Source organism: Eretmochelys imbricata, chromosome 7 (assembly GCF_965152235.1).
Source record: "Eretmochelys imbricata isolate rEreImb1 chromosome 7, rEreImb1.hap1, whole genome shotgun sequence".
NCBI lineage: Eukaryota > Metazoa > Chordata > Testudines > Cheloniidae > Eretmochelys > Eretmochelys imbricata.
The window spans coordinates 18,956,214-18,981,389 of record NC_135578.1 but is presented as its reverse complement, the minus strand read 5'-3'; the positions used below and the strand labels follow the sequence as shown (position 1 = coordinate 18,981,389).

General features: G+C 44.1%; 3 protein-coding genes and 1 non-coding gene across 9 annotated transcripts in view; 3 read left to right on the top strand and 1 right to left on the bottom strand.

Moving 5' to 3' along the window:
• The first annotated feature begins 1,558 nt into the window (after nt 1–1,558).
• EFCAB12 (EF-hand calcium binding domain 12) lies at nt 1,559–13,269 on the top strand. Its single transcript, XM_077822907.1, has 9 exons — nt 1,559–1,601; nt 2,676–3,198; nt 4,207–4,401; nt 5,505–5,667; nt 7,637–7,866; nt 8,945–9,158; nt 9,740–9,905; nt 11,986–12,054; nt 12,954–13,269. Exons 2-9 carry the CDS (start codon nt 2,689–2,691, stop codon nt 13,198–13,200), a joined length of 1,794 nt encoding a protein of 597 aa, XP_077679033.1. The 5' UTR covers nt 1,559–1,601; nt 2,676–2,688; the 3' UTR covers nt 13,201–13,269.
• A 4,091-nt stretch (nt 13,270–17,360) lies between these two features.
• RPL32 (ribosomal protein L32) lies at nt 17,361–22,024 on the top strand. Of its 2 annotated transcripts, none has more exons than XM_077821044.1 (4): nt 17,361–17,511; nt 18,892–18,992; nt 19,286–19,467; nt 21,843–22,024. In XM_077821044.1, exons 2-4 carry the CDS (start codon nt 18,897–18,899, stop codon nt 21,970–21,972), a joined length of 408 nt encoding a protein of 135 aa, XP_077677170.1. In that variant the 5' UTR covers nt 17,361–17,511; nt 18,892–18,896; the 3' UTR covers nt 21,973–22,024. The 2 variants fall into 2 exon arrangements, with proteins under 2 accessions (XP_077677170.1, XP_077677171.1); XM_077821045.1 differs by lacking the exon at nt 17,361–17,511 and adding an exon at nt 18,197–18,301.
• Nucleotides 18,686–18,825, top strand: LOC144268513 (small nucleolar RNA SNORA7). The gene has a single exon (XR_013346772.1). It is a non-coding gene; the product is annotated as a small nucleolar RNA SNORA7 (small nucleolar RNA).
• Nucleotides 19,214–25,176, bottom strand: part of LOC144267255 (cullin-associated NEDD8-dissociated protein 1-like) — a 39,662-nt gene continuing 33,699 nt past the window's right edge. For 4 of the 5 annotated variants that reach the window (XM_077821038.1, XM_077821040.1, XM_077821041.1 and 1 more), the window contains one exon: nt 23,052–24,581. In XM_077821038.1, coding sequence (XP_077677164.1) covers nt 24,354–24,581 — 228 coding nt within the window. In that variant the 3' untranslated portion in view covers nt 23,052–24,353. Of the gene's footprint in view, nt 22,883–23,051; nt 24,582–25,176 lie in introns of those variants that run through there. The other variant, XM_077821039.1, reaches the window with a different exon arrangement.

Here is a 25,176-nt window from a genome sequence, read left to right as displayed (position 1 = left end):
AAGGACTGGATTGAAGCTCTGCATTTGAATCTAATCCATAATGCCTTCACCCTGTGAAGCATCTAATGAACTATACATAGAGTGCAGCTTTAATCTATGCATCTCAAACTGGGTGTGTATTTTTGACCCATTTTACAGTTGGAAAGATTGAGATGGAGAGAGGTTAATGTTCTGACTTTCAAAGGTGCTGGACACATGCAGCTCCCACTGACTTCAGTGGGAGGTGAGATGCTCAACACATCAGAAAATCAAGCCCTTAATGATTTACCCAAGGCCATACCATGACTCCTTAATGTACAACAGAATGGAACCCTCTTTCTCCTGACTCCTGGTCCCCCTGCTTTAACCACCTCTCTAGACTTCCACATCTGTTGTATACTTGGTAATTGTTTTATTTAGTAGTTTTTGCAATATCTAACTTTGTACCTTCATAGTATATGTACCTTCATAGTATATGAAGGTACAATGCCAAGAAAAGCAGGATTTATTTAAGTGGGGGATATTTTAAGGAGAATATAATATAAACATTTGGGGGCTCTTTTAAAGGTTACCATTAACTCTTTATTTAAAACAACAACATAGCATAAAAGATACTTTTCTATCCAAAGGGATTCTGGAGTCCACATGTTCTGGAGATGGTGACCTTAAAACTCTGACCAACAGAGCCCAGCAATACATATAATAAAATTATAGTAGGTATTCGCTCCAGAAAGTTAACAGACTTAACATCAGTTGAGAGGCCTTATGCAGGCAACGAATCATTCACCCATTCAGACTTGGTCATTAAATTAACATGTACTGGAGATTCGTTTTTCCCCTTCACCAAGAGTACAGTATGAAGTGAAAACAACTGTTTGCAACTGCAGGGACTGTCCCCTCCTCTCTGGCTGCTATTGTGACTTGGAGAAGCTATGCGTTATAGATATTAATAAAATGCCAAATCTCTCGGCTGGGAAAAGCCTTTGACTATGTACTCCTCGGTCATTATAAACAAGGCTCACACCCGTCTCCATGCAGACGGCAGGACTGCGCTGCCGCGAGAACTGGAGTTTTGATGCATAGTCTCAGAGTGGGGCAATACTCGGAGCGCTGTAAAGAGGCCCCGCTGCACCGTGTCCGGGGCAGGGAGCGTGGAGCCTGAGGCCTCACAGCCCTGGGGATGCCACAGGCAGGGGTCACTTCGCCATGCCCAAAGCGGGAGGAGGCTGTCTCAACTGAGGGGTCCCAGCCAGCGGACTCCCGCTGCTCCCGGCCAGCCCAGGGGCTGGGGACAGCGACGCGTGGCCGACACGACCTCCAGGCCGATCCCTCCTCAGCCAATCCGGAGCCAGGCCGCGGGGCCGTTGCTATGGTCTCCACACTGCAACACTTCCCGGGCTCTGCGCCAACGAACGTGCACGTGGGAGAACCCGGGGTCCTGCTCCCGCCCCGGGCCCCTGAGAGGGGCAGCCGCGGCCACCTGAGCTCCGGGGCAGCCTTGTGGGGCCCCCTGCGAACGGCGCCTTCCCTCGCTCCCTGCCCACGGGGCGGCGCGGTGGAGCTGGGTGCGGACTTGGCCCGCCCGCGGAGCGGCACAGCCAGCCTGTTCTGGGAGCAGCCAGGTAGGACAGGGCTCTGGCCCGGCCTGTTTTGCGGCTGCATGGGAAGGCGAAGGTGCCAACGCCACGCCCATTGGCAGCCCTTTCTCGCTAAGAGCCGGTCCACTTTGGCTTGACTCTGCTGAGATGGTTTAGCTTGAGATGCTGGGTCTGATGGCTACAGCAGCGACCTTAGCAGCTGTCACTCACTCCAGCCTCAGCATAGGAATGCCTGCTGTCCAGTCACGCGTTTTAAACAATTCCATCAGCAGCTTGAGGTTGTCGGCTTGCTATTAGCAACACCCAGCTGGCTGATCTGGTTCTTGACGAAGTGGCTTAATATGCTATAAAGTGAAGCAAATTTCATTTTGCTGGTGGCTGCAGGAAACGCATGCATACATATCAAATAACAAGGAGCATGCTACCTCTTACACTTGTTCTAAAGCAATATGAAGCACTAGAAAATTAGCATGATAACCTGAGCCTCTTCCAGGGTTGTGATGTCATGCCCTATACTTTGTGAATACTAATAAACACAAATCAGGACTAGAGAGATTCCAGGGTTCAGGAGCCTGTTGTGTGATGAATTACTGTGTTTAAAGCAGTCTTTTACTGGACCAAAACTATAGAATAATACAAGACCAGCCCATTTCTAGCTTCATATTGACACTCTTCCCCAACCTCTCTTCTGATGAAATAGTTATAATACCAAGCTTTCCCATTGCACGTTTCATCCATAGATCTCAAAGTGGTTTACAAGTAGTTCAGTATCATTATCCCCATTTTACAGGTGTCACCCAGCAGGTCAGAGGCAGAGCCAGGAATTGAACCCAAGTCTCCTGAGTCCCTGTCCCGTGCTCTGAAAGGGGCAATGTAAATGTCAAATGATTAATTTCTTATATTTTATTATAAGGAGGCCTTAGCATTGTCTGCACAGTAGTGTCCATCTAGGTTCCTTTTTATTGTATCATGTATTATTTCATCTTAGCTTTGGAAGGTCATATGTGATTTCAGCTCATTGTCATTTTTTTAACGATCCCACACATATTCCGAAGCAAAATTAACACTGAATTTTGAAACAATTCCATTTGGTTTTAGTTAAGGGGACACCATGACTGGGGAAGATTTGCTCAAAGACACTACCAGCGTCAAGCCGGAACTGGTCTTACAGCACTGTTTTAAACAATACAGACTCAGAGATTTGTATCCAAAGTTTTTCTTTAAAGTGAAACCAAGTATATTTGGGCCACCCAAATCCAGACGACGCATTATTATCGCACCTCTGATGGTAAGACCAGCTTCTGCTGGTTCAAAACCCATTCAGACCACTGCCATCGACGAAAAGGAGGAAGCCGCTGCCTGGCAAGTGCACACTGAGGTAGAAAGCTGTCCCCGCATGCCAGAAGAACCTTCAGAGGCAGATGATATACCAAAGCTGGAAGCTTGGATAACGGAAAGGAGAAAGCTCCGGTCTCAATTGGATAGCCTTGTGGATGTTGAAAAATGGCTACGTCAAAAACTTTGCACCTCCGAGCAAGAAGATAGAGTCCTGGAAAACTTACAAGACTGCAGAGCAGTGAGGAAGGCTAAAAGGCAGTTAGCTGCAACCAAAAATCTTGAAGTAAGTGTATGCCTCATTCCTCTGTCCTTTGAATTACTGCACTGCAGCCCTTGGAAGCCCACTGGTCATTTGAATTTAACAACTGTAGCTAAACAGAGGGAGATTGGAGGGCAGTCAGGTCAGTTCTCTTTCTATAGGTGCTAGGATCAGTCAGGTATCCTTGCAGATTCTCATCAGTAAGATTACAGAAAGTGAGAAAACTATACTACCAACCTATTCAGATTGTTCCCCTGGAGACTAGTTACTTCTGCATAGGAAGAGGTAATTCAGCCAGGCTGCACTGGAGGAGTTTCTCTGAAATTCTACCTTTTGGGGGCAGCAGCTGCACTCTCCTGGAATTAGCTGAAAGCTCCATCCATTAAAGCTGCAGATCGACAGGGCACAGGGCAGTCCATCTGAAGTTCCTCTGTAGTAACTCCCTGCTCCCCTGTATCCTTATGGTGCCCTGGCAATGCAGCTTTTGCAGTAATTATAGTGAAAACCCTGTGGTGAAAGACCCTGCAGGTTGGTGCTGCTGAATTCCTCCCCACTACCCCCTCTGGGCATCCAGGAAGTTCAGAGCTTTCTATAGCTGGCCCTACCTCTCCCATCAGCACCACCTACACTACGTGTAGTCCTCATGGAGTGACTTGGGCAGTGTTGGGGGCAGGGGTAAATGTGGAACAGTACTGCAGAGGTAGCACTTCCCTCTTGTGGGTCTCCAGGACAGAGGCCTCCTGGACTCCAGTTGCCTCTGCCCATGGAGGCAGAGGAGATTATATGGCCTCTAGTCAGGGTGAGGAAAGACTGAATCCAAAATAAGGTCATCCTGGAACATGCCAGGGCCAGGTCCTTTACTGGTGTAAATCAATATAACTCCATTAATGTCAATGGAGCTGTACCTATTTATACCAGCTGATGCTCCATCAGTTTACACTCTTCACATTTCTATGTCCTGAGCCAGGAAACCTGACTGAATTTCTCATTAGGATGAAACTGATCTCATGATTATTCTTCAATCTTTTCCAGACCCTGCTGCCAAAGCATGACCTGCCTCCTCAAAGAGGAGTCATCCCCCTTATCAACGCTCCCTATCCCCAGTCCCTCATCACACTGCATAACCTTCTGCACAAACAAAAGCTCAAGATGGTGGACTTATTCAGGAAGGCGGATAAGGACAAGAAGCGGTTCATGAGATCAGACTTCATTAAAGTTATCAAGGGGGTATGCAGAAAACAGGTTAAGAATATAAGGCTGAAATTCTGACCCAATTCTGTCAGTGTAACTCTAGAGTAGCTCCCCTGAAGCCAATGATAAGGGCTAATCTTACAACGACAGGTCCTCCCCTCGCTGTGGTTACACTGATTTTAGAAATGATCTATGGGGAATTAATCTGCAGAGATTTTACTCCACAACCCAGACAGAGTGAATCCCAGCTGAGGACGAAATCCACAGCCACATTGTCCAAAAGAAACTCACAGGCCGATTCAGATTCTGCCCTGTGTTCAGATCTGCTGTTGATTTCCATAACAGTGATAATATAGCTTCCTTTACTCTGAGGGAGCTCAAGATGCTTTACAGACCATTAATTAAGCCTCACAATCCAAGCTGTGAGGTAGGTGTGTGAATGGAGAGGCAGTGTAGTCCAGTGGGGAGGGCACTGGACTGGACTCCAGACACCCAAGTTCTATTCATGGCTGTCTTGCAGACCTGCTGTGTGACTTGAGTAAGTCACTTCACCTTTTTATACCACCCTTTGTCTGTAGATTGTCATTTACAATGTATGTGTACGGTGCCTACCACAACAGAGCCTTGATCTCAGATGGTGCCATTAGATACAACTCTAATATGTATAGTAACAATATACATTTGGCAGATGGAGAAACTGAAGGCCAAAGTGACTTGCCCAAAGCCACCCAGCCTCTCAGTGGCAAAGCTGGGACTAGAACCCATGGATCTTAATTTCCATAGGTAATGGGCTTAATCTGCAGCAAGGGAGATTCAGGTTAGATATTAGAAAAAAAATTCTAACTTTAAGGATAGTTAATGTCTGGAATAGGGTTCAAGGGAGATTGTAGAATCCCATCACTGGAAAGTCAGGGATGGTCTAGCTTTATATGGTCCTGCCACAGCACAGGGAGCGGGACTTGATGACTTCTTGAGATCTCTTCAGCCCTACATTTCTGTGATTCTCCAGCCACCAGGCTGCACCATCTTTCAATACCATAGTAGTAGTGCACACGGAGGAACTGCAGAACTGGTCCCTAGGGCTTTATGGCAGCCTTCAATCTTATTGTGATCACATTTGAAATTTTTTCTTTTTACAGGCCAAAGTCCCTATCAGTGACAATGACCTGGAAGATGTGATCATCTTCCTTACTTCTTCAAAACGTGGGAATTATATAACCAGTGACGATCTGGTTGAATGTCAAAATATATGGCTGGACACAATGAGAGATCAGATGAAACAACCTGGGGAGGCAAAAACAGGTAAGAAAAAGGAACCCGCGGTAGGAAAATTATTCTTCATTCTTAGGAGCATGGGAATCGCCACAATGGGTCCAACCCCAGGTCCATTTAGTACAACATCCTGTCTCCGACAATGGGCAGCACCAGATGCTTCAGATGAAGTGTAAGATCCCCGCAGTAGCAGATGTGGGATAATCTGCCCCCCACATTAGGTCTCATCCTGGTCACTAATAGAGATTTGCTTAAACCCTAAGTTTAATATCCCTTCCAGAATTTGGTTGACATTCTTAGCCCCCTCCAGCCAGATGGCTGAAAACTAGAACCTTTTACACAAATACCTTTCCACTCAAACTCTGGGGGTTTGGATAGAATGGAACCAAGATTCAAGCCACCCCTGGTTTTGCAAAACCAAAACCCAACCTCCTTGGCTCATCTCTACGTGAAAGCTTGTCCCGGTACACGTGTTACCTTATGCTACAGTCTCACCAGTCAAGAGATGAAAGGAGAAATACCTAGAAGTGCTGAGAAATACATAGCACTTTACAGCTGCAAAATACCCTGCAAACATTAACTTATTCCTCAGAGCAATTAATTTATATTTCTAAAGTGCTTTGAGAGCCTCAGAGGAAAGACACTAGAGAAGGCCACAGTATTATTAAAGTAATAGGATTAAAGACAAATATCCCACTGGGGTAAGCATCTTTATTTGTATTGTATAGCTGAGTAAACTGAGGCACAGAGAGGTTAAATGACTTGCCCAAGGCCCAGTGGTGAGTCAGTGTTGGAGCTGGGAACAGAACTCAGGGTGCCTCACACCAAGTCCTGTGCTCAGATGTTTCCTACAAACACTTATTTGGAGGGTTTCAATTTAGTTCTCCCCCAGTTCAGACCTATCTCTACCACTGTTGTTGGGAAACAAAGGTCTGATTCTGAAGGAATGTGACAGAAGGCAGCATTTGCCAAGCATTTGCAAGTTGAGCTTTCATTTAGGAAAATGAAATCAGACACCACGCCACTTTCCAACTCTGCCATGTGTCGTTAAAGGGCTCCCCTTATTTTAAGTCTTCATAATATGATCCTCCCTCTCTTTTCTTACGTGCTTTGAAATGGTTAACAATATTGATATTTAAGGCATCATTCTTGGCTTCTGAACGAGCAGCCACTGAACCGAACAAAGCAGCTCACGCAGCAGAGCTATTGTTTCAGGCTCCCTGCTACTTCAGGCAGACATCCCTGCGTTGGTTATGTTTGGGTCACATTTTGATGGTTTTCTCTGAAACCATAACAGCGAGAGACTCCCTTTTTTTTAACAGAAAGTTGAGAGTCAGAGTCTGGAGAATAATGGCGAGATCTTGCCACCCTCTGCCCCCTCATCCTCCCTCAAGCTAGTTCTGGTCTCTCCACTCCCTCTGCCCCCAGCTAGTCCTCCTTGCAGTGGGCACTTTGGGAAACAGTGCTGTACAATCAATGTTTTCTAATGTCAAACAAATTCTCTCTCAAATAAAGGTGGGAGGTAACATAGTCCAGCTGCGAGATTGGGAATCAGGGGATCTGGATTTTGGCCCCGGCAGAGATTTACTTGTAAAAGTCAGTCTGCTTCTCTGTATCTTAGTTTCCCTATGTATAAAATGTGGATAAATGACACATCCTCTTTTGTAAAGCTCTTGTGAATCAAGTGTTATCATTTGTAAAGGTGGCGGGGGAGGAGGGTCAACATAAATCCAGGAAGATTTACTTTCAAGACTTTTTAATAAAGCACTTCAAGGAATCATTTCAAACTAAAGGTGGGTTCAGCTGTAAAATGCAGGTCTGGCAACAAATCTGGATCCAAAGCTCAAGGCTGTTGTTATCCAGAGTTCCAGTCTAAGCCTGTTGCTAACTCAAATTTGCACAGAAAGCAAAGTTCATTCTTTCATGAGTTCTGATCAGTTCAGAAGTTTATTTTCTGCTACATGCTAAGATAATGTCTTCATTTCTTGTTAATCTACAGCATGTCCCCGGCTTCACACCCAAAAAGCTCTTTCTAAAAGTGTTAGTTGTCCAGCATCTGCTGCTGGCAAAACCAAAGAGACACAGCTACTTGCTCCTAGTAAACCTGGAGCAAAATTATCGCTGTTAGAAGTTCCTCTTATCCACACCAAGCCGAATCAGAGACCTCTGAGCTATGAGGAAATGGAGGAGGTTGGGAAGAGATGCAGAGAGAGGAAACGATGGGAGAAGGTACTGCATATCTGCAGAGAAATTATTCATTAACTTATGCTTTGCATTTCAGGCCTTCCCGTGTGTCTGATAGATTGAGGATGAAATAGCAGTTTAGAAAAACCAAATCAAACCAAGGGCTTTTAATGTGAATATTATTGATCAGTAATCTTTTGCCCTTCTGTATGTAGCACCTTCTATCTGACGCTCTCCCTTTATAAACAATTAATTTTGACTCCAGCACTCTGAGGTATAGGTATTTTATTCCTTTTCTTACAGAGGGGTAAAGAGAGGCACAGCTAAATTTAAGTGATTTACATCCCCAGAATGGAAAGTCCATCCAGGTCATCTTTTCTACTCCATCTGCTCACCAAAACAGGATTAGTCCCTATGGGATATCTGCAAGTACTTTGTCCTGTCTTGTTTTCTATATATCCCGCAGCAGGACTCACAATGAGTCAGTAGCAGAGTTGGAATAGAACTCAGTGAGTTCTGGCTCCCAGCACTGTGTGCTGTAACCACTAGGTAGCACTGCTGCTGGGAGAGGTTCTTAAAAAAAACAAACAAAAAAAAAACCAGGGTGCATTGGCCCAGCTATTTGCACCTTCTGAAACTAACAATCTCACCTCCCAGGTCTGATGAATCTCCAGGGCACACACTGTAATGGAAATTAATGCTAAAGACATTCCAAGAGCAAGGGGAACAAAACTATAAGGCTCAGTTTTTCAAAAGATCTCCGAAAAATAGGACCACAATGTTTTCTAGTGCAAACTCTTGTGCAATTCACTCCTATGTAGACAACTAATGCACCACTTGAAATGGGGCTTATGCAGGATATGAGTGTGCATGGGCCTTGTACTGGCCCTCTACCCAAGATGGATTTCATCCACAAACCGGTGCCTGTGCTCATGAAAACAGTGTGACCCATGTTGCATGCACAGAATTCCATTGTACACACAAATGGTGCCTTATGAGCCACATTCATCCCTGGCGTAACTTCACTGAGGTGAGTGGAATTACACCAGGGATTCATTTAGACCTTTGGCCATGAAAATGTTCTATCCAGTTACACTAATGGGGACCTGCCATTTACTTGCAGGCGAAGGTCAACCCAATACAATGGCTGGAATGCTGTCGGCTGGTGAGATCTGGAAACAAGGCCATTGATGAACATTGCTTGCCATCTACAATGGATAGTGAAATGGGGGAAATAACGGACAAGCATCGAAGGACCTGCTACATGGTCTATCTGCAGTGTCTCAAATTATGCAAAGAATATAACATTCCACTTACCGAAAAGGTCCTGGAAAAAGGTAAGGCAAAACCTTGGGCTTGGTGTAAATGTGCTACCTCAGAACAATTCAGGCTAAGCTTTGCTCACCAGCCCAAATGCATGGCTCTTATTTTAGGGTGGGAAACAGACGCTTAAGTAGATAGGTGAAGAATGAGGGGTATTTGCAGTTCCGTGTACAGCAACAGGACTGGTCTAGCAGTGGATGCTGCTGGTTAGGATTAAAATACATTGAGAGAGCTAGGGCAGGATTGGAATAGCAAGGGGTGCTCCAGGTCAGGATTGAGGCTCCTGGGGGAGAGCAGTGTTAGGAGATTCCAGCTCAGCATAGCAAGAGATACCGCAGGTGAAGACAAGAGATGGTCTGGCACATGTGGGATGGAGCAGGACTGGAATAGCGGGAGTGCTGCAGGTCAGGATTGAAGAGCATTGGGAGAGCTCTGTAGGTTAAGCTTGCACGGGGTCTGCCTGCACTACGCCAAACTCAACACATTTCAGTTAGTCCCTCACTTCAGCGAGCTCATAATCCATTCAAAACGTTTAGCAGGTCATGTGCCATACAGTTATTATGGCTTTGTTTTTAACTGTGTTCTTTCCTGACAGCCCTGCTGTACCCAGGAGACAAAATAATAAAAGAAGGAGCATATGTGCGGAAGATCAGACAGCCAGGGGGTCCCTACACAACAACGGATGGGAGTCACCACCAAAGACGACTGCTTTTAAGCAAACAAGAATTAAGAAATGCATTAAAAGGGGATGCCAAAAATGGGTTTGTTCAAAGAGTTTCTACTGTAGTGGACCATGTAGTGGGCTATAAACTATAGCGACTTATCTCCAAGCAGCAGCATGGCCTAGTGGCTAAAACACTGAACTGGAAGTCAGGAGACCAGGGTTCTTTTCCAATTTCTGCCACTGATCTGCTGTGTGACCTTGAGCAAATCACTTCACTTTTTCTGTTTCTTTGTTTCTCTTCTTGTCCTTTGTCTATTTAGAATGTAAGATCTTTGGAGCAGAGACTTGGTGTATGTCAAATGCTAACACAATGGTGCCCCAGTCTTAGTTTAATAATATTTAAAAGGGATGCTTGTACAACATCAGTAGGCAGGCTTCAGGCTTTTTGGAAGGTTAGGCAAGCAAACAAAAGTTGTTGGTTTTGGTGGGGAATGAGAATTTTCCTCCACTAGCTCAAGTGTCTCTTCCAGGGCATGTCTACACTATAGCACAGTGGTTTTCAAACTTTTTTTTGGTGACCCAGTTGAAGAAAATTGTTGATGCCCACGACCCAACAGAGCTGGGGATGAGGGGTTTGGGAGGGGCTCAGGGCTGGGGCAGAGGGTTGGGGTACAGGGCTGAGCGCTGCGGGGTGGGGCCAGGAATGGGCGGTTCAGGGTGTGTGGGGGGGGTCTGGGCTGGGGCAGGGCGTTAGGGTGTGGGAGGGGTCAGAGCTCTGGGTGCAGGCTCTGGGGTGGGGCCAGGGATGAGCAGTTTGGGATGCAGGAAGGGGCTCCGGGTTTGGAGGGAGCTCAGGGCTGTGGCAGGGGATTGGGGCGCAGGTTTACCTCGGGCGGCTCCCGGTCAGCAGCGCAGCAGGGGTGCACAGGCAGGCTTCCTGCCTGCCCTGGCACCACAGACCATACTGTGCCCTGGAAGCGGCCAGCAGCTGGTCTGGCTCCTAGGCAGAAGCGCACAAGTGGCTCCGGAAGGCTCTCACCCGCAGGCAGCGTCCCCCGCCTCCCCCCGCACACACACTCCCATTGGCTGGGAACCAGACAACGGGAATGCAGAGCCAGTGCTCGGGGCAGGGGCCACGCGCGGAGCCCAGTGGCCCCCCCATCTAGGAGCCGGACCTGCTGCTGGCCACTTCCGAGGCACAGCGCAGTGTCAGAACAGATAGGGAATAGTCTGCCTTAGCCAGGCAGAACCGCCGACGGGACTTTTAACGGCCCAGTCGCCGGTGCTGACCAGAGCCGCCGCGATCCAGTGCCTTACATTCCGTGACCCAGTACTGGGTCACGATCCGCAGTTTGAAAACCACTGCTATAGCAGATGACCATGTTTGCTTTAGGTATGCAGCAAGCAGTTTCCACTGCTGGCCCTGTGTTCCAGTGTCCATGAGACACAAGGGAAAGTCACACACACTATGCCCAATTCTCCTGTTACTGACACTGGTTTGACAACAGTGTAACTCCACTGAAGTCAACTACTTACGTGAATGTAAGTAAGAGAAGAATCAGATTCAATGCGTCGAAATACTCCTGCTGCCATTTTGTGATTCATTCTTCTTTACCCAAACTTCATTTTGCTGGCCCTTCTGGCGAGACACAATAGAGCACCGAATATGGTATGTATCTGTAGTGGGATGAAATACATTTGGGGGCAGCCTCTGATAAGATCATGACAGTGAGTGACCCAGATTCTCCTCTCAGTTACACTGACACTGTTGCACTGAAGGCAGTGTGGTTGCCCTGGTGTCAATGTGTGTTGTCATCTGTACAAAGGGGCTAGTGCTATTTACTCACCTACCTCATAGGGGCGTTGGGAGGATTGCTTCATTGATGTCTGTACAGTGCCTTGAACTTACCAAGTGCTATACAGATGTTAAGTATTCTTATGTACTATGATGATGGTGAAAACCTGAACAGAATGTGTAGCACATGTACAATTACTTATTCAGAATCTTTTCCCACTGCATTATTGTTTATGTAGCTCCATGGATACACTTGATAATTTACAGACAAGTAGAAAGACAAGGGAATTTTCCCCAATGAGCTTCCAGTCTGTTGGTTGAGATCTCTACCGAAAAGTGTATTCATAGTTTGAAACGATTCCTGTTTTATCTTCCCTGCTAGAATGCATGGAAAGCGGAAGGCACACAGAGGCAGCTGGATGTCATTTGAGGATTATGAACAGTTAACAAGGTCTGTGCAGAGAATGGTTTACTCCATATATAACAGTGAAGCAGAGACAACCAATAGCTAGGTTGGCTTCAAGAACACTTTTTCCCAACAACCAGTCAGACACAGCTTTCATCAGAAGCTACTGGAGTTCTGAAGCCTTGTCAGTATGGGAGAGTTTTACCAGTTATACTGGTATAGTTTTACAGAGTAGGTATACTGCTATAACCGCAGATGTAGATGCACTTGTACCAGAATATGGGTGGCCATATGGTGGGTTATAAATACATATAATTTAATATAATTCTACCTGCATTTTTACTGTGGTCATGGGTGGCCAGTGACCCAGCCATTGGGGGAGGGTAGCCCCCTTTCCCCACAGGAGCCCAGAGCACCCCCAGCACTGGGCCACGGGGCAGCACAGACGCAGTGCCCCAGCCCCAAAGCCCTGGGTGGCACGGCCGCAGCACCGCCAGCGCCTGGCTGCCGGTGGCACAGTCCGAGCTCTAGGTGGGCAGCGCGGCCCCAGCGCCAGCTGCCCCAAGTCTTTGCGGCAGGCTGCCCAGCCCCAGCCAGCCTGGGCCAGGGCAGAGCGTCGGGCACTGCAGGAGGGGAATGGGAGAAGAGCATGGCCGGGGCCACAGCAGGCTGTTTGGGGAGGCACAGCCTCCCCCAACCTATGATAGCTGCCACCCATGACTATGGTTTTATTTCAGTCTGTGGCTCTCTGCCACTTTCTATCCTGAGCTGTTCTGCCATGTTCCTGTTAAACAGCTGCCACATTCCACCCCACAACTGGCTGCATTTCAGTGATGGCTAAAGAAATCCCTGGACAATGAATATAATTAATTGAGCATTTTGGTTTCTTTAAGTGAAAGGCATTATAAAAATATGTTATTGATTATTTAGCTCATATTTTTCAGACGTCTGCACGTGAAGCGGTCCAATCTGAGCTACAAGTCTCACGACAATAACTTCTGGCCAGGTCACCTTCTGGACAAGCTGCGTATTTATCTCCCACAGATAGAGCCTAATCAGGAGCATGCCCTGTTCAGCTATGTTCGTCCAACACCACCTGTCTATCCTAGCATCTACAACCCACACCGCAGCTGGCCAATCAGTGACCAGGGATACGTGACCTATGGAAATACTGAGACTCAAAAGTATTGATGTTGTCTGGGACAGTAATACTATGCATAATGAAAGCTTTGTGATCCCTCAGTCACCTCCATGGACTTAGGCCACCATCATAAGCAAAATAAAGCTATAAAAGTATGCATTCCCAAAGTTATGGGGGACTTGATAGACAATGAAATACAGAGCAGTTCACTTCTAGATTGGCAAGGTTCTGTTCCTTGTGACTCATAACACAAGACCTGGGGGTATTCAATGAAACTGAAAGGTGGCAAATTCAAAACTGATAATATTAGACTGTGGAACTCATCACCACAAGACATTGTTTAGAATGTAGTAAGATTCAAAAAGGGATGGAGCACTCATAAAGATAACAAGAATAACTAGACTTATAATAGTTAATGCTAAATAAAAATTCTGGGAGAGATATTAACCTCATGCTTCAAGACAGAAAACAAATTCTAACTATTAAGGATCAGGATAAAACCTAATTTGGGGGTCAGATTATTACACATCCATCTACTGTAGAGTTTCTTGCACTTTCCACTGAAGCGTCTGGTAGTAGCCACTGTCCAAGACAGACAGAAAAGGAGTACTTGTGGCACCTTAGAGACTAACCAATTTATTTGAGCACAAGCTTTTGTGAGATACTGTAGCTCCTTTTCTTTTTGCGAATACAGACTAACATGGCTGCTACTCTGAAACCTGTCCAAGACAGGATACTACACTCAGATCTGATTGAATCTGGCAATTCCTCTGTTCCTGTGATTCAAATCCAGCTCTTTGGTGACCCATGTAAAATGCACTTGGCAAGTCTTAGTCTAGTTTCCACCAGCAGATAGGTCCAAGTCATAAAAAATGCCATCACAACTAGCCCCGCTTATTGGCAGCCTTGGGATGGAAGAATGAGTGGACCATGATGGTGACTAAACTAACCTGTCACACCCATAGAGGTCAGGGTCAAGGCACATGGGTGTGGAAGGGCAGGGGAAACTTGCCTTCCTGCTGCCCACACTGTACCTGTTCAGAAGGATTTCGGTTTCCGTGATAAAAATGTCTCGATGGACCAACACTTGAAACCTGCTAATTCTCACACAGCTTGAGGACACTAGACTATGAGAGAAGGAACACTGGTTGTTGGAACACTGGTCTGATCCCGGCCCCTTTGAGAGAATGATGGGATCTTTAACTGCCACCTGCTCAGCCAGAGATGGGGGTAGTGACCCCAATTTAATTTAACAGGCTGATGAAAGATTTAAATATAAATATAGATATAAATAAATAAATGTACCTTTCTCCTCCCCTTGCCCACCCTGCCCCTGCAACAACAACAGAAAAGAAAAAGCAAATCCCACAGGGAAGGAAAGTTTATTTTAAAACATTTTTCCACAGCAGGTTCTGACGCAGAGTTTTCATACTATACGGAATGCATGTTTTAGCAATTCATTTTGAACTGTATCTTCTTTCTTCAAAACACAGTACATGTAGCAGCCAAATGGAATTTATGGAGATCTCACAGTAACATGGATTACGGTTATTTAGCTATGCTGTATAAAATTTAACCAGACAGTTCCAGGCATAAAGATCTTTCCTTGAAAATATTTATGAACAGGCTAGTTAGTAAATAGAAAAACTTTAGAACAGTGAATGTTATGCACCTCACAGTACTGTGAATAGCTGGTGTCAATCAGAAAAGTAAAGGAGTACTTGTGGCACCTTAGAGACTAACCAATTTATTTGAGCATAAGCTTTCGTGAGCTACAGCTCACTTCATCGGATGCATTCAGTGGAAAATACAGTGGGGAGATTTATATACACACAGAACATGAAAAAATGGGTGTTATACACATTGTAAGGAGAGATGTGCATGATAACACCCATTTTTTCATGTTCTGTGTGTATATAAATCTCCTTACTGTATTTTCCACTGAATGCATCCGATGAAGTGAGCTGTAGCTCACGAAAGCTCATGCTCAAATAAATTGGTTAGTCTCTAAGGTGCCACTAGTACTCCTTTTCTTTTTGCGAATACAGACTAACACAGCTGCTACTCTGAAAGCAATCAGAAAAGTGTAGTTACAAAAATGCCTCAAAAATAAAGATCAAGGTTGTTTTTTACATTAAGTGATGGCTTTATTCATAAAATACAATGTACATGATGGATTTTTTTTTTTTTTAAAAAAAGATCTGCTCTAGGAATGATCTTGGAGAAGGTCACTGGCCTGTGCTGTGTAAGAGGTCAGAGTAGATGATCACAATGGCCTCTTCTGGCCTTTGAACATATGAAACAATAAATGGGGTTATTCAAATTGTTAAATCACTAGTCACATTGGAAACTTTCAGAGTTTAAAATTCTAACGGTGATGTCTGCTGAGCAGGTTGAATGCACCTAGTTCATTGCTGAGTGACCCAAGCAAAATTCAAGAGAATGCGCCAGCATGTGTTAATACTGATTGGGCTTGAGTGGAACGTTAACTGGCGATCAGCAGCACTGCTGGGGAGATTTGGGACCAGGAGCAAATGACCAGTGGTGTACTGCTATTTTAACAGAAAATTACAAAGTATAACATCCCAAGAGATCCCAGAGTGCTTTGCAGGCATCATCTGCTACTACTGAAATGCACCAGCAAGCAGGTTGGTGTGGTAGTCTTTACAACTTCTCAGTCTGTGCTCCTCAAATAACCCCTGCTCCACACAGAGCTTAAAGCCATAATTAGGGCCCCCTTTATGCAGATACTTAACTTTAAGCACAAGAGTAGTCCCATTAACTTCCAGGAGTCTACTCAGGAGTTTAAAGTTAAAACAGATACATAGGTGCTTGCAAGACTGGAACCTAGAACTAGAATATCTCGACAGGAGAGGATAGAGACAGGATCTTACAAAAATATGATAGAATCCTCAAACAAGCTTAGCAAGGGTATAAATGGGATTCTGAAGGAAAAGATATAAACAGATAAAATATGTTCCCAAAGACTTGATATACCATTGAAAGCTTTAAGAACATTCTAGTCCCAGGGTTCTCTAAAAGTACATCCACTCAACAGAGCCTCACTTGAGTCCCTGTTTAGAATCCATTGATTCATTTCATTTTATGGTTTAGCCCTATCACAGTAGGTACCTGGACCTCCTAGGTGCATGCCATAAGAGAGGCAGCAAACTACCTCCTGTGGCCCTATGGACTTATAGGGTAGCCATATAGGGTAACCTCACCCTAAAGTAAAATTATTAGAAAAATACCAATTTCTTCCTTTGCTGGTAACCTGTAGTGACCGTCAAATTATCCCAAAGCCTATTTTTAGGAAGGGAACTAAGGGATACATTTTAAAAACTAGAATTGCAAGGGCAATGTAGGGACACAGAATGCAGTTATTGTACCTAGATTTGGTTATATCCTCAGGGTGAAGAGCTAGTCTTGTCATAAGTGCCAGGTGGTTTTTAATCACCAGGGCAGCCAAAACTTCCCAGCTTAGTTTTACATCCTGTCCAGAAATATTACTAATTGCATGATCCACTTAGATCCAGTTGCAGGAGGACTGAAACCTAAGTAAAACGCAGAAAATTAAACATTGCCTACAGGGAGAGCTTTGAGAAAAACACCACAGTTTGTGACCTGTGATAAAAACAGCAAAAGTTGACAACACTAGCAAGAAACAGACATTTAAGAAATATTTTATCTGGAAACTTCCCCAAAAACCTAAGAAAAATACTTTATATTAATAGAAAATACATCGTGAAGAGTTGCTATGGGTATCTCTATTAGTATTACATTATTATAAAATATTGATTTTGTAAAGCAACATTTTATGCAACCAACAATCCATATTTGGAGCTTTGTTACCTGACAATTTCCCTTGAAGACGCAGGAAAAAAACAGTGTTAATGAAATGAAAAAAGTAAATAAATTAATACAGCCAAAAAAGCTCAGTAATCTGCCCTTGGGTGCCATGTGGCATCAACTCTGCAGTATCCGAAACCTGCCACTAGATGGCCCTCAGACAGTTGTATCAGTACTGGCGGAAGTAGCTTCATTCTGGCTCCTCTGGCAGTTGCCGATGCCGTTAACGGAAGTTGTTTGGGACAGGTCCTGGCAGATTATAGTTGCTATTATTGTAGAAAAACTACGAGTCATTTTAACAACTGTTATGCTCTGAAATAAATACTCTTTGGTCTTCATCTAACCAGCGTAGTTATTACGGTTAGGAGGCTGGTTCAGATTCCCCCTTTCTGGGTCGTGATCAGGGATCTGGCCTGCCAGGACCTCCAGGAGTCACCTCATCAGCCCGCGCGCTCTTCCGCTCGCTCTCTCTCAGCGGCGCTGCCTCTCAGGGTGGCCGCCATTACCAACTGGTAAGTCCCGCGCCCGCCCGGATCCGTCGCCATCGGTGCTTGGGGGACCTGCTAGCCTGGCCCTGCAGTCTCCCGAGGCCCGTTGGCGGCCTCCCGCTTTAGCGCTCCGGGGTATTTCCCGGCAGGGGTGGATTATTGCGGCCGCGGAGCCCAGCCCGCGGAGCCGGGTTTGGGAGCGGGATCCAGGGAAAGGGGGGTTGGCGAGCTTGGGGCTGTGGCGGGCCGCGCCGGGAGGGGCGAGTTCTGGGCTCCCCAGCCGAAGGGGTGGCCTCGCTCGCCGGCCCTGGGGGAAAGCAGGGAGTAGAGCAGGCGACCCCCAGCGCCGGTGACCGGAGCTTCCTTCTCCCAGCTCTGGGCCAGACGGGGGAGGGGTGGACGGGGGGCGGGGTTCTCCGAATTCTGGGGGCGCCGGGGCTGCAGCTTGGGGAAGCGGGGCATCGTCCCCCCACCCCCGCAGGGGCTCCAGCGTCGCCTCGGCTGCGCGCCTGGAAACCCGGTAGCAAGAGAACTGCTTGGGGCGTGGGGGAGCGAGGCGTAATGGAAACCTACAAACCAGCACAAGGGCTTGGCTGTAGGATCCCCCCCAAATGCCCTCCTCCCTCTGAGTGGCAATTTACTCACACGAGTGACGGCCGCGCGGTCACTCATCTAATCTCTTTATACTACTGTGCTGAACATCCTAGCTGAGCATCGTTCACCGGTAGTCAACCAAGAGCGCACTGGAAATCCCAATTTAAAGTGGTTGCATAAGCCACTGTGTTGGCCAGTGGAAGTGGGAGCCTTGCTGTGGGTAAGGGAAAGCCCTTGAGGGTCAATGCTAGAGGGAGTTATTGCATTGCATAGGAGAAACCAAAAAGTTCTTCAGTGGACAACTCAAGTTGAAATAGCATCTGCTGAGGTGATGCTGAAGAGCTCTAGCTGGGATGGGGTGCAAGATTATATTTTCTTTTCTAGTTTGTATGGAATGGAGACTAGTACGTGCTGCAAGGATGGCTTTTTGACTCAGGAGTTTGGGCACAAATTGGAAGGAGTCCTGTAACAACCACAGAATTGGGAGGATGGGCAGGATCATTTGGGAATTAAGCTCCTAAAAACATCTTGTTGAAGGTCTATATGACATGACTTGCAAAGACATTTTATTCCCAAATAATTTTGACTTGTGTGAGCAAAATGGGACCTCCCCGGGACCGCATCTGGAGAGCTTTCAGTACTCTTCCAGCTTCGGAAGCAGGAGGGAGAACTACTGCAGAGGAATACCCATTCCATTACTAGCTTTGGAAGTGGCTAGTTAATGGAAGGCAATCTGCTACAGGTTTGGTTGAGATAACTTATTGTCATCTTGTTTTGTGTTCTTTCTTATCCCTGTTTTATCTATTTTAGACACCATGCCTGCCCTCCGACCCCTGGTGAAACCTAAGATCGTCAAGAAGAGAACCAAGAAGTTCATCCGCCATCAATCAGATCGCTATGTCAAGATCAAGGTATGCATCCCTCTGACCAAAAAAAAATTGGAGTGTTTAAATCTTAAAGTCTGAGGCGTGATTATATTTAGGAGCTGTTATGAGGTAAAACATAAAAAGTACCTTTAATTATCAAGAATCAGAAATGTGGATTTTCTTTAATAACACTATGGTAGAGGTTCCTTGCAGATGTGCTTGTAATGTTGTAGGATGAGAAATGTTTGAATGAAAAAGACCACGTCCACCCTGAATCTTTGCATTTATTCTTCATGATTGTGCAATTGTATTCTTAAAACTTCCTTGCATTTCCCTAGCGCAACTGGCGTAAACCAAGAGGTATCGATAACAGAGCTCGCAGGAGGTTCAAGGGCCAAATCTTGATGCCCAACATTGGCTATGGTAGCAATAAAAAGACGAAACATATGCTGCCCACCGGATTCAAAAAGTTTTTGGTCCACAATGTCAAAGAACTTGAGGTGCTGATGATGAGTAACAAGTAAGTTGGGAAAGATCTCTTAACCTACCCTGGTATTCTGTGATGCAGGTTTACACTTCAGTTCTGTTGTAATTTTTGTGATCAAAATCAAGGTTCTCAAGGGGCGGGGTGGGGAGCAGGAGTACGGGCAGGTTGCAAGGGAGGGGAGAGATCTAGTGAAATAGTTAGAAACTGCTAGATTTTTAAGCCCGAGTGAGATGATCTGTTCTCTCTTTCTCCTGCCTTTGCCTCTTGCTGGAGCTACTCCCTCTTCTTGCCCATCTATACCATGCTTTGCTCCCAGGAAGCACCATGCCATTATTCAGGGCCTTAGCTCATTGGGGCCTCAATCATGTTTGGAGGCCTTTGAACACTACTGACCTATGAATAAGAGGATGAACCTGTAGTCCTGCTTGTCAAAGTATTTGACTCCTTGACATTTCTAAGTGGAACTTTACTGGAGCAGAATGTGGGAGGGGATGAAACTAAACTAGCCCTACCCCGCAACTGCTCTAACTACCCTTGTACAGCATTCCTGTCCCTCAGCAATATCAACTTGCTGACCAGCCTTCACCCTCCAACTCAAAACCAAGCCATGGTTTCTTGCTGTTCCTGTAATACCACAGTTCTTTTTCGAACACCAAAGGACTGTAAGATTTGACCATAAAGGATTTTGGGAATTGAGGTTAAAAATCAAGGTTGTATTTGAGTTTTGGGGTCCTAGGTGGAGAGAGGTTGAAAACACCTTGATTAAAAACAGAATCTTGGCTGTACCTGCCTTCTTGTTTCCCCTTCAATTATGTCCTCTTCCTGGGATGTTAAACATTCTATTTAAGTACAGTGCATCGTCTTCAGCCTTTAGGAGAAGATCATTTTATGATCAAACATTCAAAGGCTAGAAGTAATTTTGACCTTTGATTAAACAAACCCTAAACTCTGCTTTTTGTAGATTGATCTTATTCCTGTGAGACAGGTTTCCTGAGTAACTACATTATAGAACCATAAAAATGTAGGGTGGAGGGGCCCTGGAGAAGTCGTGTAGTCCTCATTAACTAGTGCTGAGCAGGACCAAGTATAGACAAACCACTGTCAGGAAAGGCCTAGTTAATCTGTTCTTTAAAACTTCCAGTGATGGGGATACAACAACCTTCCTTTTAACTTATTTCAGTACTTAAACTTATTAACTGTAACGATAGCTAAGTATCATGATTTGGTTTTAATATCACATCAAAGTCAGGGTCTGCTTTGGCAATGTGCTGAATATTTCAATGTCTACAAACTGCTGCAGCAGCATCCTAGGAAATAGTACTAGGCAGATGGATTTGCTTTCATTAACTTGACATTTAGGTGCTGGAAAGACCGTATTGATTTAGGAATCATGCGCTTGCATTTTTCTTAATATAATATTTGCTAAAAATTGCACAAGCAGAAGATCATAGGCATATGTACTAGCTAATAGAGGCTTTATAAAATGTCAAACTTAATTGTTTAAACAGTCACCTTTTACCCTTGTAAATGCATCTGACTTTTGTGTATTGTAGGAAACCTATTTGGTCCCTGGTATATTTTGAATTGCATTTTCTCACTACCGATTACATTTTGCTGTAACTAAACTGAGCTGGAATTATTGGCGGTAGGGCCTGAGTTGCAACTGGCATGAGTGGATGCAACTTAGCTGTTTTCATTGGATCTGTGCTGCCTTATTCCAGCAGTAACTTGACCCTAGGATGTTATAGGGATAATGCAGAGAAATGGGATCAGGAGAAGAAAATGCAGTTGACATTTGAAGAAGAGAACTGTAGACAGTTCGGTAGCAGAGATGGGGAGTGTGTTGCTACTTGGGATCAGGAAGCTGGTACTAATATCATGTGATTTGACACACTGTCTTACTACAAGAGTTCATCTACTGCAGTAGACAGATGAGAAAGGAAACGAAGTGCAAGTGGAATGTTTGTGGGCTGTTAAACTTGTAGATTTTGCTAAAATACCAGCTTAAAACCTAAACTGATCTTTAATTAACATGGTGTTTCAGAATTTAGATTTAATGTTTACATTCAAATTTAAGCCTATTTAGTCCTAGTTATAAATAGTCCAGAAGAATGTTGCAGAGGAGTGTCTCACAAGAGGCACTGTGTACACTTTAAGCTGTTTATTTCTAACTGCCTGAATCATTAATTCTCATTGGACACCAATTAATGCTATATTTGGTTCTTCAAATATTTATTTTTACTTAGAGCTGCTTGCTTGTTCTTTCCTAACAGAATGCATGCACACTTAACTCAATGTTTCCATTCTTGTGTTGCTTAAAGGGGGAGATCTTTTTTCCTAGACTGTGAATTGAATATTGGCCTGCTTTATGCTGCTGAAATATTGATTCTTTATCCATATTTTAATAGGTCTTATTGTGCAGAGATTGCTCACAATGTTTCCTCCAAGAACCGCAAGGTAATTGTAGAGCGAGCAGCTCAGCTTGCTATCAAGATCACCAATCCAAATGCCAGACTGCGCAGTGAGGAAAATGAATAAATGGGCTCCTCCTTTGTGTAACTGTATTTAATAAAATACAAAAAATCCACAATGTGGTGGTGTGTGTTGAATGGTTGTATTAAGTCTTTATCAGACCAGATCTCAATAAAGCTGATCTCCCTATAAAATACTAGTGAAAAAGTGAGATTAAAGGCAGACTGAGTGTGTCAGTTTTCCCTTGGTGCTGTTCTTAAAAAGATAGAGGGAAGGAACTGCACTATAACTATGGTGTGAAGTCACACTGGTACTGAATTAGTCTTTTTCATAGTGTAAGCGTAGAAAGCTTATTGACTTCAAAATGAGGCTGCTAATGTGGGGGGAGGGGCTACTATACTCAGTACTGTTTCACTTTGGCTAGAGCATTTCTAAACTGCCTGTTCACTTCCTGTTCCATGGGGGGTGGAGAAACTATACTGAGCATGTTGAATTTAAATACAGTAGGAAGCTGAAAAGGGAATGGGAGCACAGCACCCTTTGAATTGCCCCACTGCTCCTTCTGTTAAGGAACACTAATATTCCAGGAAGTATAGTAGTACACCATGCTGTATGGTTAAGACTAGTATAAATATTCCTGATTTGGGCACTTGCCTGCAATCTTAGCAAGTTCTTGTAATTAAGAAGTTTGGAAGTATGCATTCAAAAAAGTGTATAGCTTTTTTTTTTTTAAATTGAGTGATGCTGCAACTCTATACTGTGTATAGATGACTTGCATCCATTAACAGGTATTATTCTCTGCTAGTAGAGTGAATACACCTAATGCTTTAGAGCAAAGTAAAGATTCTGCTCTAACTACAAGATGGGATACCTGCACCTGAAGCTTGCAGTGTTGGAGCATAGCATATGGAATGCAATCTTCAGAGAATTATTTCCTCTTCCTGAATGTAGGGGACATCACTCATTTTGCGTTTAGCTTAATAATAGTAAAGGAATAAGCCTTTTTAATGGTCTTCTGAAATGTCACCTGAATACATATCCCTACACTAGTTTGAGGGGCAGGGACTAGGAGCAGCATAGCTAAAATGCTGTGGTTGACTAAATGTGTTTTACTTCTATTAAATATTGAAGTAGAGGAGCAGATACAGCTTCAAAAATACATCTTTATTTTCCTAGGATGCCACTTGTACCAAGTGGAAAGGTCTCACTCTGCACTGTGAATAGGACAGTTAAAATGTTTCACACTAACCACTCGGTCAAAAACAGGAAATGAAAGATTACAAATCCATGGCTGCAAGAAGTATTATGGCTTCATTCTCTGGTTTGCTATTACTCCATCTGTTATTCCTGTTACAGAATTTTCCCTGTGCAGGGTAGGATTTGAGCAAGACAACTAATGACAAGTTCTTGTATGGTGTGCAAAAGAGCTAATTTACATTCATGCAACTTCATAGTTGCCTTATGCTATTTCACTAGATATCTGATACCAGAATACTGAAGGCAGGTCTCTTCTACAGCAGTATGCTGTATTTCTTCAGTTCTACTGACTATAGTTTGGAATACATCAATGCTTTGGTGTCTGACAGTCACAGCCAAGAGTCTAGTTACCCAGTGGAACGCTGCTGGTAACTTCATGCAGGAAAAGACTGGTGCATATATAAAAAGTTTAAATACTTTTTGTGGAAAATTTAAAACGTGCCATTCTCTTTTGGAAGACATTTGTTACTTTGTACAATACAAAGTTCTTGCTTTGCCTTTTGCTGCCATAAATTAGAATATCAATAAAATAGAATTTAGCTACAATGAAAACCTGTAAAGCTTGAAAGATAAATTCTGCTCAAGTGCAGTTTATAGTAAACACAGTTAATATCTTAGTATAGGGTATCTTTCAATTTTGAAAAACAGGGCAGGGAGTTAATGCCACTTAACTCGTTCTGAGTTTCAGGACATTTGCTCTTAAATTTTTAACTAATGTTGTCTAGTGAAAAGGATAGACCTTCTGCAGACAAGTTATTTTGGATAGAAATGCATGTGTAATGGCAAAAAATGAAAACTAAATTGCCTTTAAACTACTGTCATTCAAAATGATAGTGCAAGAAGTCCTACAACAGGGGGAAACTTCCAAGAGACAGTTTCTATTTTTTTAGTAAAGAATTGTAGTAAGTTTAGATAGCCTCACTTAAGCCCTTTAATAACATGCTGAATAATTTAATACTTGTTTTTCACTCCCTTTGCAGCACACAGCCCTTTTAACCTTAGTCTCATTGCCAACTTATAATTTAATCAGAAGTCTGACTCATGTAGCTGAACTAGCTGTCATTTTCTTAAAACACATCACTTTTTTTTAAGCTAGGCCAGCTTTGAGATATTCTTCTTCCTGCCTATGCAGCATCTGTTTCAATTCTTGTTGGGGGAGGAGAGTGATATGGGAAAGGATACAGAGGACTTTAATTCATATCCATTGATTCTGTGGTAGGTAATGAAGCTGAATCCTTCTGAATGCTTTCATAGAGTGAAGCCATTTCAGGATTGGCTCTGATTTGAGAAGCAAATTCAGCCATCACTGGACTTTTCTCTACTTCAGGGATGGTTAGTAGAGCAGCTACTGCCCTCATCGCTGACCGTTTCAGTTCATCCTGCTTTTCAAATTCCTGTTTCACCGAACCAGCTTTTACCTAAAAAATTTAAAACACTGCCCTTAAATGGGGTCTGGAAAAGGATGAACATACACACGAGGACTGTACACAGTCGAAGTGAGAGAGAGGTGGGATATTTTCTAACTGGAGAGGAATTCATGGTGTTTTTCAAAAGCAATCCATGTGGACATAACTGATTTGAGAGAGATCAGAATTAAACTGACAATGAGCATTGTTGAAAATGCCCACAGTAGTTGTACTTTATCATTATGATTATGAACATGTATTCACAAAAGGCTATTTCTGCCTTGATACCTACACACCTCCATTAGCAAGTGCTATATAGATACATCAGTTTAAGTTACACATCTAAAATAATAAATTCTAGGTACAGTACAATACACCTGGACAAACTAATCAACAAAACTAAATTTTCTATTGGCAGCCCATGTGACTAGGTATTCGTGACCTCAATTATAATTGCTCCACCTATATGTGAAGTTAATACTATTACATGAAATCTAGTAGCTGTGGTTACCGTTTCACTGCTTGGTTTTAATGTTTCTTCACCGTAAAGTCTATAGTTAGGTAAAAAGGGCAACTAAACATCACTCTGCTATATGCATGCTGAATA

Coding starts and splice junctions, on each gene's coding strand:
- EFCAB12 (XM_077822907.1), top strand. CDS start 2,689: ATGACTGGGGAAGATTTGCTCAAAGACACTACCAGCGTCAAGCCGGAA. Junction 5,668..7,636: donor ACCTGGGGAGGCAAAAACAG/GTAAGAAAAAGG, acceptor GTTAATCTACAG/CATGTCCCCGGCTTCACACC. Junction 9,906..11,985: donor AAAGGGGATGCCAAAAATGG/GTTTGTTCAAAG, acceptor CTTCCCTGCTAG/AATGCATGGAAAGCGGAAGG.
- RPL32 (XM_077821044.1), top strand. CDS start 18,897: ATGCCTGCCCTCCGACCCCTGGTGAAACCTAAGATCGTCAAGAAGAGA. Junction 18,993..19,285: donor ATCGCTATGTCAAGATCAAG/GTATGCATCCCT, acceptor GCATTTCCCTAG/CGCAACTGGCGTAAACCAAG. Junction 19,468..21,842: donor GTGCTGATGATGAGTAACAA/GTAAGTTGGGAA, acceptor ATATTTTAATAG/GTCTTATTGTGCAGAGATTG.